This window comes from Oncorhynchus masou, chromosome 22, assembly GCF_036934945.1.
Source record: "Oncorhynchus masou masou isolate Uvic2021 chromosome 22, UVic_Omas_1.1, whole genome shotgun sequence".
Lineage (NCBI taxonomy): Eukaryota > Metazoa > Chordata > Actinopteri > Salmoniformes > Salmonidae > Oncorhynchus > Oncorhynchus masou.
The window spans coordinates 5051567-5069747 of NC_088233.1; the positions used below are offsets into that span (position 1 = coordinate 5051567).

General features: G+C 46.7%; 1 protein-coding gene across 1 annotated transcript in view; it reads right to left on the bottom strand.

Moving 5' to 3' along the window:
* Positions 1 to 15392: 15392 nt before the first annotated feature.
* The window catches only part of LOC135508920 (LHFPL tetraspan subfamily member 3 protein-like), a 64181-nt gene continuing 61392 nt past the window's right edge, over positions 15393 to 18181 (bottom strand). The window contains exons 4-5 of the mRNA XM_064929138.1: positions 17897 to 17922; positions 15393 to 17223 (exon numbers count right to left, since the gene is read on the bottom strand). Of these exons, the coding sequence (XP_064785210.1) occupies positions 17909 to 17922 (14 nt within the window). The 3' untranslated portion in view covers positions 15393 to 17223; positions 17897 to 17908. The remainder of the gene's footprint in view (positions 17224 to 17896; positions 17923 to 18181) is intronic.

Consider the following 18181-nt stretch of genomic DNA (forward strand, 5'->3'; position numbering starts at 1 on the left):
TCCCCCCCAGGACCCACATAATGTTATCTGGTATATGCTGAATGTCCCCCCTAGGACCCACATCATGTTATTGGGTATATGCTGAATGACCCCCCCTAGGACCCACATAATGTTATCTGGTATATGCTGAATGTCCCCCCTAGGACCCACATAATGTTATCAGGTATATGCTGAATGTCCCCCCCAGGACCCACATAATGTTATCTGGTATATGCTGAATGTCCCCCCCCCCAGGACCCACATAATGTTATCTGGTATATGCTGAATGTCCCCCCCCCAGGACCCACATAATGTTATCTGGTATATGCTGAATGCCCCCCCCCCAACATAATGTTATCAGGTATATGCTGAATGCCCCCCCCCCCCTAGGACCCACATAATGTTATCTGGTATATGCTGAATGTCCCCCCCAGGACCCACATAATGTTATCTGGTATATGCTGAACGCCCCCCCCCCCAGGACCCACATAATGTTATCTGGTATATGCTGAATGCCCCCCCCCAGGACCCACATAATGTTATCTGGTATATGCTGAATGTCCCCCCCAGGACCCACATAATGTTATCTGGTATATGCTGAACGCCCCCCCCCCAGGACCCACATAATGTTATCAGGTATATGCTGAATGCCCCCCCCCCCAGGACCCACATAATGTTATCTGGTATATGCTGAATGTCCCCCCCCCCAGGACCCACATCATGTTATCTGGTATATGCTGAATGTCCCCCCCAGGACCCACATAATGTTATCAGGTATATGCTGAATGCCCCCCCCCCCCAGGACCCACATAATGTTATCTGGTATATGCTGAATGTCCCCCCCCCAGGACCCACATAATGTTATCTGGTATATGCTGAACAACCCCCCCCCAGGACCCACATAATGTTATCTGGTATATGCTGAATGCCCCCCCCCCCAGGACCCACATAATGTTATCAGGTATATGCTGAATGTCCCCCCTAGGACCCACATAATGTTATCTGGTATATGCTGAATGTCCCCCCCCCAGGACCCACATAATGTTATCTGGTATATGCTGAATGTCCCCCCTAGGACCCACATAATGTTATCTGGTATATGCTGAATGTCCCCCCCCCCCAGGACCCACATAATGTTATCTGGTATATGCTGAATGTCCCCCCCCCAGGACCCACATAATGTTATCTGGTATATGCTGAATGTCCCCCCCCCAGGACCCACATAATGTTATCAGGTATATGCTGAATGTCCCCCCCCCAGGACCCACATAATGTTGTCAGGTATATGCTGAATGCCCCCCCCCCCAGGACCCACATAATGTTATCTGGTATATGCTGAATGCCCCCCCCCAGGACCCACATCATGTTATCAGGTATATGCTGAATGCCCCCCCCCAGGACCCACATCATGTTATCTGGTATATGCTGAATGTCCCCCCCCCCAGGACCCACATAATGTTATCTGGTATATGCTGAATGCCCCCCCCCCCAGGACCCACATAATGTTATCTGGTATATGCTGAATACCCCCCCCCCCCCCCCCCCAGGACCCACATAATGTTATCTGGTATATGCTGAATGCCCCCCCCCCTACATATTGTTATCAGGTATTTGCTGAATTCCCCCCCCCAGGACCCACATAATGTTATCTGGTATATGCTGAACCCCCCCCCCAGGACCCACATAATGTTATCTGGTATATGCTGAATGCCCCCCCCCCCCCCCCCAGGACCCACATAATGTTATCTGGTATATGCTGAATGTCCCCCCCAACATATTGTTATCAGGTATATGCTGAATGCCCCCCCCCCCCCAGGACCCACATAATGTTATCTGGTATATGCTGAATGCCCCCCCTCCAGGACCCACATAATGTTATCAGTTATATGCTGAATGTCTCCCCCTCCAGGACCCACATAATGTTATCTGGTATATGCTGAATGCCCCCCCAACATAATGTTATCAGGTATATGCTGAATGCCCCCCCTCCAGGACCCACATAATGTTATCTGGTATATGCTGAATGCCCCCCCCCCCCCAGGACCCACATAATGTTATCTGGTATATGCTGAATGTCTCCCCCATGACCAACATATTGTTATCTGGTATGTGCTGAATGTCCCCCTAGATATTGTTATCTGGTATATGCTGAATGTCTCCCCCTACATATTGTTATCTGGTATATGCTGAATGTCTCCCCCTACATATTGTTATCTGGTATATGCTGAATGCCCCCCCCCCCCAGGACCCACATAATGTTATCTGGTATATGCTGAATGCCCCCCCCCCCCCCCAGGACCCACATAATGTTATCTGGTATATGCTGAATGCCCCCCCCCCAGGACCCACATAATGTTATCTGGTATATGCTGAATGCCCCCCCCCAGGACCCACATAATGTTATCTGGTATATGCTGAATGCCCCCCCCCCCCCAGGACCCACATAATGTTATCTGGTATATGCTGAATGTCCCCCCCCCAGGACCCACATAATGTTATCAGGTATATGCTGAATGCCCCCCCTCCAGGACCCACATAATGTTATCAGGTATATGCTGAATGCCCCCCCTCCAGGACCCACATAATGTTATCAGGTATATGCTGAATGCCCCCCCCCCCCTAGGACCCACATAATGTTATCTGGTATATGCTGAATGCCCCCCCCCTAGGACCCACATAATGTTATCAGGTATATGCTGAATGCCCCCCCCCCTAGGACCCACATAATGTTATCAGGTATATGCTGAATGTCCCCCCCAGGACCCACATAATGTTATCAGGTATATGCTGAATGCCCCCCCCCAGGACCCAAATCATGTTATCTGGTATATGCTGAATGTCTCCCCCCATGACCAACATATTGTTATCTGGTATATGCTGAATGTCTCCCCCCCATGACCAACATATTGTTATCTGGTATATGCTGAATGTCTCCCCCCTACATATTGTTATCTGGTATATGCTGAATGTCTCCCCCTACATATTGTTATCTGGTATATGCTGAATGTCTCCCCCTACATATTGTTATCTGGTATATGCTGAATGTCTCCCCCTACATATTGTTATCTGGTATATGCTGAATGTCTCCCCCTACATATTGTTATCTGGTATATGCTGAATGTCTCCCCCTACATATTGTTATCTGGTATATGCTGAATGTCTCCCCCCCTACATATTGTTATCTGGTATATGCTGAATGCCCCCCCCCAGGACCCACATAATGTTATCTGGTATATGCTGAATGCCCCCCCCCAGGACCCACATAATGTTATCTGGTATATGCTGAATGTCTCCCCCCTACATATTGTTATCTGGTATATGCTGAATGCCCCCCCCCCAGGACCCACATAATGTTATCAGGTATATGCCCCCCCCAGGACCCAAATCATGTTATCTGGTATATGCTGAATGTCTCCCCCATGACCAACATAATGTTATCTGGTATATGCTGAATGTCCCCCCTACATATTGTTATCTGGTATATGCTGAATGTCTCCCCCATGACCAACATAATGTTATCTGGTATATGCTGAATGTCTCCCCCTACATATTGTTATCTGGTATATGCTGAATGTCTCCCCCTACATATTGTTATCTGGTATATGCTGAATGTCTCCCCCTACATATTGTTATCTGGTATATGCTGAATGTCCCCCCTCCGACCAACATAATGTTATCTAGTCCCAGAGTTAATGATCCAAGGTCAGTTTTGCATTTCACCTTCTGATTATTATGATGACTGACAATGTTAGAATAAAAAATAAAAACAAGGCTTAAACATGCTCCCTCTCTCTTTCTCTCTCCATCTGTGTCATCTGCAGGTATGTTTTAATGTGAGAGAGGATGCCAAACCCCAGTCCCGTCATCGCCACCTCACCCGCCCTTAAGATACCATTTGGGCCGACTGGGAGCCCAGGACTGGTTAGGAGACACCACTAGAGACATTATTATGTAAGTGTTGGGAACTAAGGGAATATTAGGGTAGCACTGTAATTCATTAATCATATGCTGCCTTCCCTGCTCCTCTGTTCTGACCTCTTTCCCTTTCTGTCTTTTACACCTCTCTCACCACCACCTCTTTCTTCCTCTCTTTTTTTAACACCAGATGTGCAGTGAAGTACAGATTGAACTTGTATTTATAATATAAAATTACAATTATAATATTTATAGTGCATGTATTATGTAATGTTAACACTTGGATTATTAATTAACTTCTTTCAATAAAGTGTTTCACATTCTCTACTGGTTGAAATTAAGTCTATCGTTTGATGAAATACTACACCTATCCTGTGTTCATCTGTCAGAGTCTATCTAGAAGATAGCGAAGGAGTCAGACGCACAAACAGAAATGGAAACCAGAGGGTTAAATAAGGAACATAATTATGAGATGGGAACCAGGTGTGTAAACAAACAAAACAAAAGGAAAAATTAAACATGGATCTGTGGCAGCTAGAAAGACGTTGACCGCCGACCGAACAAGGAGAGGGAACAACTTCGGTGGATGTCGTGCCAGTACCCTCCCCTTGACGGGCTCCAGCAGCGTGCCGACACCGGCCTCGGGGACGAGACGCAGGGCGATCCGGGTGGAGTCGGTGAAATTCCTGGGGTAACGATGGGTCCAGGATGTCCCCCACTGGTACCCAGCATCTCTCCTCCGAGCCGTACCCCTCCCACTCCAATGGGTACTCTCACCCGACGTCTTGAGTCCATGCTGGGGCCCCCTCGATATCCAGAAGGGGCAGAGGAACCCCCGCACCTCAGACTGCAGGAGCGGACCAGCCACCACCGGCCAGAGGAGAGACACATGGAATGAGGGGTTAATACGGTAATCAGGGGGAGCTGTAACCTATAGCAAACCTTGTTCAGTCTCCTCAGGACTTTGAATGGCTCCACAAACCACGGACCCAGCTTCCGGCAGGGCAGGTTTCGGGTCGAGAGCCAGACCCGGCCCCCCGGTGCATACACCGGGGCCTCACTGCGGTGGCGGTCGGCACTCATCTTCTGCCGCCTGATGGCCCTTTGCAGACACACATGGGCAGCGTCCCATGTCTCCTCCGAGTGCCGAAACCATTCATCCACCGCAGGAGCCTCGATCTGGCTCTGATGCCATGGTGCCAGGACCGGCTGGTAACCTAGCGCACACTGAAAAGGTGACAGGTTAGTGGAGGAGTGGCGGGGGGAGTTTTTAGCCACAACCGATCCACAACGACTAGGTTTGCGTTGTTACCCCGCGAGGGTGGAAAATCCGTCAGGAAATCCACCGAGAGGTGTGACCACGGTCGTTGTGGAACGAAAAGGGGTTGTAATTTCCCTCTGGGCAGGTGTCTAGGTGCCTTGCACTGTGCGCACACAGAACAGGAGGACACATAAACCCTCACATCCTTGGCTAACATGGGCCACCAGTACTTCCCAGCAAGACAGCGCACTGTCCGGCCGATGCCAGGATGACCAGAGGAGGGTGAAGTATAGGTCCAACAGATCAAACGATTGCGGACATTGTCAGGGTAGCCTAGTGGTTAGAGCGTTGGACTAGTAACCGAAAGGTTGCAAGTTCGAATCCCCGAGCTGACACGGTACAAATCTGTCGTTCTACCCCTGAACAGGCAGTTAACCCACTGTTCCTAGGCCGTCATTGAAAATAAGAATTTGTTCTTAACTGACTTGCCTAGTAAAATAAAGGTTAAATAAATAAATAAATAAAACATCGACCGACCGGAACATACTTACGCCCAACCGGACACAGGGTAGGAGTGGGTTCTGAACGTGACGCCCGTTCGATGTCCGCGACCACCTCCCACACCACCCGTGCCACCAGGCAAGAAGCTGGAATAATGGGAGCGGGATCTGCGGACCACTCCTCTGTGTCATACATCCGGGACAGTGCGACTGCCTTAACGTTCTGGGAACCTGGTCTGTAGGAGAGGGTGAAAGAAAAGCGTGTGAAAAACATGGCCCACCTTGCCTGGCGAGGGTTCAGTCTCCTCGCTGCTCGAATATAATCCAGATTGCGGTGGTCAGCCCAAATGAGAAAAGGGTGTCTGGCCCCCTCAAGCCAATGTCTCCATGCTTTCAGAGCCTTGACAACAGCCAACAACTCCCGGTCCCCCACATCATAGTTTCGCTCCGCTGGGTTGAGCTTCTTCTTAAAGAATGCACAGGGGCGGAGCTTTGGTGGCGTACCCGAGCGCTGAGACAGCACAGCCCCTATCCCTGCCTCGGACGTGTCCACCTCAACTATGAACGCTAAGGAGGGATCAGGATGAGCCAGCACCGGGAGCCGAGGTAAACAGAGCCTTCAGTTGACCAAAAACCCTGTCCACCCCTGCAGTCGCACCGGTCCCCCCTTCGGCAGTGAGGTAATGGGAGCCGCTACCTGACCAAAACCCCGGATAAATCTCCGGTAGTAGTTGGCAAACCCTAAAAACCTCTACATCTCCTGTACCGTGGTTGGAGTTGGCCAATTACTCACGGCTGGAATGCGGTCATTCTTCATCTCTACCCCTGACAAGGAAAAGCAATACCCTAGGAAGGAGACAGACTGTTGGAAGAACAGACTTTTCTCAGCCTTGACTTACAGGTCATGTTCCAACAGTCTATCAAGCACCCTGTGTACCAGGGACACATGCTCGGCGTGTGTAGTGGAGTATAATAGAATGTCATCTATATGTACCACTACACCCTGCCCGTGCAAGTCCCTGAAAATCTCATCTACAAAGGATTGGAAGACTGATGGATCAGTAATTAACCCGTACGGCATGACGAGGTTCTCATAATGCCCAGAAGTGGTGCTAAATGCTGTCTTCCACTCATCTCCCGCCCGGATACGCACCAGGTTGTAAGCGCTCATGAGGTCCAATTTCGTGGGGTCATACTGGCTATGAGCGGTAGCGGGTAACTGTATTTTACCGTGATCTTATTTAAACCTCGATAATCATTACACGGGCGCAAACCTCCATCCTTCTTCACAAAAAATAAACTTGCGGAGACAGGTGAGATGGAAGGCTGATTGTATCCCTGTCCCAGAGATTCGGTGGCACATGTCTCCATGGCCGCCGTCTCCTCCTGTGACAGAGGATACATGTGACTCCTGGGAAGTGCAGCTTCTACCAAGAGATCTATCGCACAATCCCCCTGTCGATGGGGTGGTAATCGAGTTGCCTTCTTTTTACAGAAGGCGAGTGCCAAATTGGCATATTTGGGGGAATGTGCATGGTGGAGACCTGGTTTGGACTTTGCATCGTAGTGGCACCTAAGGAAACACCTACACACCTCCCTGAACACTGACGGAACCATCCCTTGAGAGCCCTCTGTTGCCACGAAATAGTGGGATCATGCGAAACCAACCAGGAATCCCCAACACAACAGGGAACGCAGGAGAGTCGATTAGGAAGAGACTAATTTGCTCCCTATGACTCTCCTGCGTTATCATGGTGTGCGGAGCTGTGACCTCCCTAATTAGCCCCGACCCCAAAGGACGACTGTCTAAGGCATGTATAGGAAAGGGAACATCAACAGACACAATAGGGATCCCTAATCTCATAGCAAAGGAATGGTCGATAAAGTTCCCAGCTGCGCCTGAATCTACTAGCGCCTTTTGCTGGGAATGCGGGGGAAAGTCTGGAAATTCAATCGACAACCACACGTGTGCAACAGGGAGCTCTGGGTGAGTGGTGTGCCTACTCACCTGGGATGACCCACCAGCACTCCGCCTGCTACCTCTACCTCCTGGGGAACCTCCCCAGCACCGACCAGCAGTGTGCCCTCTACGGCCACAGTTGGTGCAGGGAATGATCCCCCCCCTCCGGTCCCCCTCATTGCAGCGCCCCCCAACTCCATAGGTGTTGGATCAGGAGCGCTGGGGGATGGAACTGACGGACCCCGATCAGGATGTCCGCGGGAGGCCAACAGATTGTCCAACCGGATTGACAAGTCCACCAGCTGGTCCAGTGTAAGGGTGGAGTCCCTGCAGGCTAGCTCCCGACGGACATCCTCTCGTAAGCTACACCTGTAGTGATTGATCAGGGCCCGCTCATTCCATCCCGCGCTGGCCGCCAGAGTTCTAAAGTCCAGCGCAAAATCTTAACATTTACATTTACATTTAAGTCATTTAGCAGACGCTCTTATCCAGAGCGACTTACAAGTTAATTTTTACCTTTTTTTTACCTATTTAACCAGGCAAGTCAGTTAAGAACACATTCTTATTTTCAATGACGGCCTGGGAACAGTGGGTTAACTGCCTGTTCAGGGGCAGAACGACAGATTTGTACCTTGTCGGCTCGGGGGTTTGAACTCACAACCTTGAACTCACAACCTTCCGGTTACTAGTCCAACGCTCTAACCACTAGGCTACCCTGCCTAGTGGCGTAGATGAAATAGGCGTTCCCCCGCCGCTCTCCCCTCCGGGGGATGATCGAATACCGCCCATTCCCCATAGTCATCCAACGTCGGACCTTCCCTGCCACAGATGGCGTTGGCCCATTCCAGGACTTTACCGGTCAGACAGGAGATAAGGGCGCTCACTCTCTCGCGTCCCGAAGGAGCTGGCCGGACAGATGCCAGGTAGAGCTCCAGCTGGAGTATAAGGGCGCTCACTATCTCGCGTCCCGAAGGAGCTGGCCGGACAGATGCCAGATAGAGCTCCAGCTGGAGTATAAGGGCGCTCACTATCTCGCGTCCCGAAGGAGCTGGCCAGACAGATGCCAGGTAGAGCTCCAGCTGGAGTATAAGGGCGCTCACTATCTCGCGTCCCGAAGGAGCTGGCCGGACAGATGCCAGGTAGAGCTCCAGCTGGAGTATAAGGGCGCTCACTATCTCGCGTCCCGAAGGAGCTGGCCGGACAGATGCCAGGTAGAGCTCCAGCTAGAGTAGGAACTCCTGATGTCCCATCATACGCCCTCGGGAGCGAGAGCTGAATCCCACCGGATCCTGAGGATGGAGAGGCGGACATCACGGTAGGTAGTGGTGGAACCTGAGGGGAGGACACAGGGTTCACAGGAAATACCCCTCTCAGCCATTGCTCCATGGTTTGCTGCTGAACGCGCTCCTCCATTTGAAGCGGAGAGCTGGCTGCACCTGCTGACTCCATGTAGAGGAGCGTGATTCTGTCAGAGTCTATCTAGAGGATAGCAAAGGAGTCAGGTGCAGGTCACAGGTAAGAGTTAAAAAAAAACACTGTATTTACTCAATCCAAGAACGTAACAAAAATCCTGTTATCAAACAAGGACAAAACAGGATAGAACTCCAACACACGAAAGACAATCACACACAAACAGAAAGGGAAACCAGAGGGTTAAATAAGGAACATAATTATGAGATGGGAACCGAACGCCGCCCGAACAAGGAGAGGGAACAACTTCGGTGGAAGTCGTGACATTATCAGATCAATGCAGATGAAGGAAATTAGATATCGAGATCAACCAGTTTTAGAGTATTTATGATGCATAGGAAGTAACAATACCTGTATGCAGTGTACTGCTACAGTGTACTGTTTTTAAAATTATATTTCTGTATATACAAATTACAAATCAGCCTTTTAATTAGTTAAATCATGTTTCTAGTCTATTGCATAGTTACAATGTTTCCCAGGACCAGGATTGGTTAACACTGTTGAAGGATATAATTGTCAAATCAAATGTATATGTATGTACGTAACACATACATACATACATGCAGACACAGCATCATTCAAAGACTGGAGTTTGATACTCCTGGTATTGGATATGACTGAAAAAGAATCTCACAGACATTCATACCTGGACCGCACCTTTTATTTGCCAAGGCAGAGTACATGATCAGTGAATATATGAAATGTACAGGCTACAATGTGGGGATCTCAAGCACAAAGTTATATTATATTATATTCTACTCAATCCATAGGCTTCATTAATGTCATTCAGACTTGTTTTGAAGTTGACACAACTTGCTATGATAGCCCAGGTTCATAGCTAGGTTCTGAACTAATATGTATACCAAACGTTTTGGTCCATGCACAGATCGGTTAGATAGCTAGCTACACATCCATAGGCATACAGGTATTGTTATCCTCCACTGCACAATAAGCAAGAAAGTAGTTAGCTAGCCGTGTTACTTCAGCTGCATGGCAAATATCAGCAAGGCGAGCTTACAAAATTGTCCATTAAATAGGCAGGAAACGCTTTTGCTAGCTAGATTCTTTACATCCACTGTTTCACAAGACAGCCTGGGTAGCTGGTTGTTTCAGGAGTCCCTAAAACATTAAACAACCATAAGTACAATTTCATACTCATTTCACAACACCCATAAATCTAGCCAGCTAGCTGGCTAATGTTAGCTAGTCAGCTAGCTTGGTAAATAGCGATTTCCATAAGTTAACTTTATGACAAAAAAAATGCATATTCGTTTGCTTCTACATTAACTAACATATTCCTCTCAACTGTACAGTTTTTGCATGATTCGTTATGAAATTATAATTACTTACATTTGCTTCCATCCTGGTATTTTTGTCAGCCATCTTTGCTAAAGAAAGTCTCCGGCCTTGGGTCGCATAGTGTCAAATTCATCATGGGAACCACTCGATATGATAGATCATCGCCTAGCGGTCGCGACTGATGATTTGCATAAAGTTGGGAAATTTTGAACTTTTTCACTGACTCCCATGCCGCGTTCGTGCTGCCCAACGGTCCCATCTTTTCCGCTCCTCACCGCTTTCCTTCCATTGAAAATGAATAGTCAATATAACTATTTGTTCAGCACTTTTGAAATGTTCAGCAACAGAATTCAGAACATGGGCCGTTCTTACAGTATTCTCCCTGTACACCAAGTCAGAACCTTTTGAATAAATAAAGGGGGCATATAAGCAGACAATGAATGCTCTTACAATATTTAATGATTACATTTCTCTAAAACAGGCTATAGACTACATGTGCACCACCAAGTCAGAACAGTAGGTGAAATGATTAGGGTGAGACACATGGCCTACTAACAGCTTACTAAACAGCATACACTTAGTATTACTTTCTTAGCTACAGTATACATATCTCCCTGGGATATTACAAGACAGTTTTGGACTCACAGTTGTGCTGTGCTCACTTGAACAGGAAGGTGGCATGGGGCTCCTTCGTGGGCAAACTTTTTCATTAAACAACAGAGGAACTCTGAAAAAAACAAGGTTGAATCTTAATGACGTCAGTGATCTTCAGGTTGGAGCTCTAGAAAGAGACCTGAGTTCCCGACTTGAAATTCTGAGTTGGATTACCTTTCGAAACGTATTTTCCCAGTTGGAGCTTGATTTTCTTCCAGAGTTCCCAGTTGTCTTGAACTCACTGAAGTCAGAGTTCCCATTTTCTATGTTTCCAATTGTTTTGATCGCGGCAGAAGTCATGCTGGATTGACATGAAAACTTGACTTGGAAAATAGACCTTTAAATCCAGACTTGGACCACACACCCACTCCACTGAATAGCAGACTAGTAATTGCTTTGCAATGCTTGCAGTTAGCCACAGGTTCCTTCCAAACCACTCATTGCTAAATTTCCGATTTTCAACTTGTTGTGTAATGTTTATGTCCAATAGCCGATGATCACTGATACATTTTATCTATAATTTCCCTTCATTATTTCTCTTCATATGACAAGGATTAAAAGCATTTGCCAGTAGATTGTTGACTTGATTCATGATGATGACTGCTAGCTAACATTTTGAAAGTATGATGTTGACATGATCAGTCCAATCAAAGCTACTAGTGTAGATATACTGTGATTTGACATAATTTTATCTGTGGCCAATGACCTTGAGCCTTCTTGGATGGTTACTACGAATGTAACTCTACGGCAGCACCCAAGGGGCTTGAATTCTCGAGCTCTAACCTTAGATTTGGGGGTGACGTAGTGTCTCCAAGAGTGACAGAACACTGAGCCAATCAACTAGAGAACATTACCAACCCCTGCGATACGTATTTAATTTTTATTCAGGGGCAGAATGACAGATTTGTACCTTGTCAGCTCAGGGATTTGAACTTGCAACCTTCCAGTTACTAGCCCAATGCTCTAACCACTAGGCTACCCTATTATTTTTTTTTATATTGTTTGCAAACTGATATGTGACATTATTATATGTATGATATAATGTTAAAAAAACATGTAAAACAGGCTCTTATCCATTTAGAAATGCCAGTAAATGGAGAAGGCTGTTATTTTTTTTTTTTTAAGAAAGTAGATGCCTATTCCACTTGGAACCGGAAGTTTTGCTCGACCTTATCCAGGTTCGCTTGACTTTATTCAGGTTCGTTGTAATTTATTCAGGTTTGCTCAACCTTTTTTCAGGTTCGCTCAACCTTATTCAGGTTCGCTCAACCTTATTCAGGTTCGCTCAACCTTATTCAGGTTCGCTCAACCTTATTCAGGTTCGCTCAACTTTATTCAGGTTCGCTCAACCTTATTCAGGTTCGTTCTTATTCATGGTCGCTCAACCTTATTCAGGTTTGCTCAACTTTATTCAGGTTCTCTCAACCTTATTCAGGTTCGCTCAACCTTATTCAGGTTCGTTCTAATTTTTTCAGGTTCGCCCAACTTTATTTAGGGTCGCTCAACCTTATTCAGGTTCGTTCAACTTTATTCAGGTTGGCTCAAATTTATTCAGGTTCGCTCAACCTTATTCAGGTTTGCTCAACCTTATTCATGATTTCCTTAAAGGTGGTGGAAGTATAAGGGAATGAAGTCAAGGTCAGTCATGGTTTAAGTCAAGGCCAGTCGTGGTTTAAGTCGAGGTCAGTCGTGGTTTAAGTCGAGGTCAGTCGTGGTTTAAGTCGAGGTCAGTCGTGGTTTAAGTCGAGGTCAGTCGTGGTTTAAGTCGAGGTCAGTCGTGGTTTAAGTCGAGGTCAGTCATGGTTTAAATCAAAGTCAGTCATGGTTTAAGTCAAGGTCAGTCATGATTTAAGTCAAGGTAAGCAATGCAGGTGTCAAAGCACGGTGGCTAGGAAAAACTCCCTAGAAAGACCAAAACCTAGGAAGAAACCGAGAGGAACCTGGCTATGAGGGGTGGGCAGTCCTCTTCTGGCTGTGCCAGGTGGAGATTATAACAGAACATGGCCAAGATATTCAAATGTTCATAGATGACGAGCAGGGTCAAATAATAATAATCACAGTGGTTGTCGAGGGTGCAACAGGTCAGCACCTCAGGAGTAAATGTCAGTTGGCTTTTTTCATAGCCGAACTAGATACCAAGGGCCCAGTACTGGACAACTAGATACCAAGGGCCCAGTACTGGACAACTGGATACCAAGGGCCCAGTACTGGACAACTAGATACCAAGGGCCTAGTACTGGACAACTAGATACCAAGGGCCCAGTACTGGACAACTAGATACCAAGGGCCTAGTACTGGACAACTGGATACCAAGGGCCCAGTACTGGACAACTGGATACCAAGGGCCCAGTACTGGACAACTGGATATCAAGGGCCCAGTACTGGACAACTAGATACCAAGGGCCCAGTACTGGACAACTGGATACCAAGGGCCCAGTACTGGACAACTAGATACCAAGGGCCCAGTACTGGACAAATAGATACCAAGGGTCCAGTACTGGACAACTAGATACCAAGGGCCCAGTACTGGACAACAGTCCATGGCCAGGATTCAAACCGATCGCACTTTGGTGTCAATGTGAAATAATATAACAAATGTCATCTCTGATTGAGGTGACATATGCAGAGTTTCCCGTGAAATTTGTCACCGCAAAAGCGCAAACAGTGCCTTTAATAGCGGCATTGTTGACAAAGAGTGATGGGATTGAATCCTGGCCTATAACAGAGGGACCACCAAACCAATGAGATAAAAACACAGGACACACACCGTTGTTCTAACGTGAAAACCTTTATTAATCATACTCATATATTCTTCTTTATTTATTTCATTGTGGTTACCGTTCTCTTCCTTATCGTTTCTTAATGTTTGGTATCTGTTTTGATATTTACATTAGTGGTACATATAGAGACTGGGACAGGCCTTTCTCCAGTATTAACGCTAAAGTTCACCACACCTCCTCCTCTTCCTCCTCCTCACTCACGATGGAGGTATAGGACTAGAATAACCTCATCAGGCCTTATCAATCAACCAATCACTTCATCAATCAATAGATTATTATATATGACCCTCTACACACTTAGTATGCTTTATGACCCCATAATGAATGAGAGAGAGAGAGCTACAGAGAGAGAGAGAGATACAGAGAGAAAGAGAGAGATACAGAGAGAGACAGAGAGAGAGCGAGACAGAGAGAGACAGAGAGAGAGACAGAGAGATACAGAGAGAGATAGAGAGAGAGAGAGAGATACAGAGAGAGAGAGAGAGAGATACAGAGAGATACAGAGTGAGAGAGAGATACAGAGAGAGAGATACAGAGAGAGAGATACAAAGAGAGAGAGATACAGAGAGAGAGATACAGAGAGAGAGAGAGATACAGAGAGAGAGAAACAGAGAGAGAGAGAGAGATACAGAGAGAGAGAGAGAGATACAGACAGAGAGAGACAGAGAGAGAGAGAGATACAGAGAGAGAGAGAGAGACAGAGAGAGGGGAAACTAAAATAGGGAGATATGCATTGTATGTACAGGAGACTCGGTATGAGACGAGGCCGGTGTGTTGGTACACCGGTGTGTTGGTACACCGGTGTGTTGGTACACCGGTGTGTTGGTACACCGGGGTGTTGGTACACCGGTGTGTTGGTACACTAAAAAGGTGAATTAAACACACACACAATAACGTGCGGACAGACACACATCCCATACACACACTCATTCACACACATATTCACCCCTCAGCTACAAGATACAAAGGAGACGTATAGGCATTCATTCACCCCCATCACAGTGAAGAAGAATATACCATACCACAAACTACAAAATATTGAGACACAAGTTCATGAAGTACTGTATAAATCGAGCTGAGCATACGCTTGCAATGGAGTTACAAAATGAATTCCTACATTAGTGCTTCTTTGATATTTTAGAATATACGTGTTTACACCCCAAACTTTCTAAAACTCCCATTTTCCTTTTCTCTCTCCAGTGAATATCTATACACAGTAACCGTAGCAACCCACGTTAGACAACAGTGTTCTGGTAAAGAGGGTTATTGAGGAAGGGGGGGGGACAAGGAGGATGTTTTGTTTGTAAGAGTTCACCCATTATGTTAAGACACCCAATATCACATGAGAATTAGGTGATTTCCTTCTTTTCACAAGTTAAACATAAACACAGGAAATGACACGAATATACAGTATCTAGTGTTGCTTAATGTGTTAGCATTAGGGATTTATTACAAGGTCAATGTCTAAGGATGCAATGTATACATACATATACAGATATGCAGCGCATTCAGGGAGTATTCAGACCCCTTGACTTTTTCCATGTTTTGTTACATTACAGCCTTATTTTAAAATGGATTACATCATTTTTGTCCCTCATAAACCTACACACAGCCCCATAATGACATAGCCAAAACAGGTTGTTGGAGAATTTTGCGAATTTATAAAAAAAAAAAAAAAAAAAAAAATACACAACTGAAATATTACATTTACATAAGTATTCAGACCCTTTCCTCAGTACTTTGTTAAAGCACCTTTTGGCAGCGATTAAAGCCTCGAGTCTTCTTGGGTATGACGCTACAAGCTTGAAACACCTGTATTTGGGGAGTTTCTCCCATTTCTCTCTGCAGATCCTCTCAAGCTCTGTCAGGTTGGATGAGGAGCTCTGCTGCACAGCTATTTCCAGGTCTCTTTTCAGAGATGTTTGATTGTGTTCAAGTCTGGGCTCTGGCTGGGTCACTCAAGGACATACCACATTTCTTCCATTTCAGAATGATGGAGGCCACTGTGTTCTTGGGGACCTTCAATGCTGCATGTTTTGGTGCCTCGACACAATCCTGTCTCAGAGCTCTACGGACAATTCCTTCGACCTCGTGGCTTGATTTTTGCTCTGACATGCACTGTCAACTGTGGGACCATATATAGACAGGTGTGTGCCTTTCCAAATATTGTCCAATCCATTGACTTTACCACAGGTGGACTCCAATCAAGCTGTAGAAACATCTCAAGGGTTATCAATGGAAACAGGATACACCTGAGCTCAATTTCGAGTCTCATAGCAAATGGTTGAATACTTACTGTTTTTGCTTTGTCATTATGGGGTATTGTGATGTCATTACGGGGTATTGTGATTTCATTATGGGGTATTGTGATGTCATTACGGGGTTATTGTGATGCCGTTATGGGGTATTGTGATGTCATTATTGGGTATTGTGTGTAGATTGATGAGGGGAAAAGAAAATGTAATCCATTTTAGAATAAGGCTGTAACGTAACAAAATGTGGAAAAAGTCAAGAGGTCTGAAAACTTTCCAATGCCCTGTACGCGTTCAAATGTGACTTGTCTACATGAGTGTGATAGTGTGTGTGTGTGTGTGTGTGTGTCTGTGTGTGTCTGTGTCTGTGTGTGTGTGTGTGTGTGTGTGTGTGGGTGTGTGTGTGTGTGTGTGTGTCTGAGTGTGTGTGTGTGTGTGTGTGTGTGTGTGTCTGCGTGTGTCTGTGTGTGTCTGCGTGTGTGTGTGTCTGTGTGTGTGTGTGTGTGTGTGTGTCTGAGTGTGTGTGTGTGTGTGTCTGAGTGTGTGTGTGTGTCTGAGTGTGTGTGTGTGTCTGAGTGTGTGTGTATCTGAGTGTGTGTTTGTCTGAGTGTGTGTGTTTTATCTCTCACCACAATACGTGATTTCAAGAACAATACTTCAAACCAGTCTTCTTCATCCATATTCTTGCAGATAATCCATACGTCTTCTGTTGGTCAGTCAAAGTCTCTGTCCCCGTCTTGGTCGATGATCGGCTGTGTGAACATTGTCTTGTCTCTGCTGGGGTTCCTAGGGGTTCAGTGATAGTGGAATAGTGTGGAGGTAGAGAGACTGTAGGACTGTGAGCAGGGCCAATATAATAGAGATGTACATATCATTGGCAGATCCAGCATAGACTAGAAGGTGAGAAATAGAATACAGTACATGTGTGAATGAATGGGAGGCATCTGGCTACATAGCATTTCTCTCCCTCTCTCTGTTTCGCTCACTCATTGTCCAACTCTCTCTCTCTTTTACTCTCTTCTCCTCTCGATCTCTCTCTTCTCTCTCTCTCACAGCCATGGTGTGCCAGGGTCGTCCTCTTCTGGGGGATGATGGGTAAAACTCTGGAGCGTGATGATGAAAGTTACACATACACACTAGGAAACGCAGACACCTGAGAGAGAGAGAGAGAAATAGGGGATTGGATAAAACGAGAGAGAGAGAGAGAGGGTGACAGAAAGACAGAGACAGGAGAGAGAGAGAGAGAGACAGAGACTGGAGAGAGACCAGAGAGAGAGACAGAGACCAGAGAGAGAGAGAGAGAGGGTGAGAGAAAGAGAGAGACAGAGACCGGAGAGAGAGAGGGTGAGATAAAGAGAGAGACAGACACAGAGAGAGAGAGAGAGAGGGTGACAGAAAGAGAGAGACAGAGACCGGAGAGAGAGAGAGAGAGAGAGGGTGAGAGAAAGAGAGACAGACAGAGAGAGAGAGAGAGAGGGTGAGAGAGTGAGAAACAGAGAGAGAGAGAGAAACAGAGAGAGAGAGAGAGTGAGAGAAAGAGACAGAGACAGAGGAAAAGGGGACATGCTAGGGGACATATGCTCTGACGTTGAAAATGTACAACCCATTTACCATAATAGCACAGCGAGGACACGTACTACATTTCCCATGTTCCATCTAGGGGGTCATTCAAGTTGTTCCTGATATGACATTAAATAGGACCATTTTACACATACTAAAGAGACGCACATCATTCATATCACAGACACATGTTTCAGGCACAAGAGTTTTGTTTGAATCGACCCGTTTTGTCAAGGAAGGCAGTTTGACTGTATTTCATCACTTACCTATGGGTTGTTTTAGGCATTCCCAGCTTCTATGTGAGAAGGAGAGAGGGAGGGGGTGGAGAGAGGGAGGGAGGGAGGAGGAGATGGGGGTGGGGAGAGAGAGGGAGGAGGAGATGGGGGTGATGGGGGCAGGCAGAGAGGGGGAGATGGGGGTGGGCAGAGAGAGGGAGGGTGGGCAGAGAGAGGGAGGGTGGGGAGAGAGAGAGGGGGAGATGGGGTGGGCAGAGAGGGAGGGTGGGCAGAGAGAGGGAGGGTGGGGAGAGAGGGGGAGATGGGGTGGGCAGA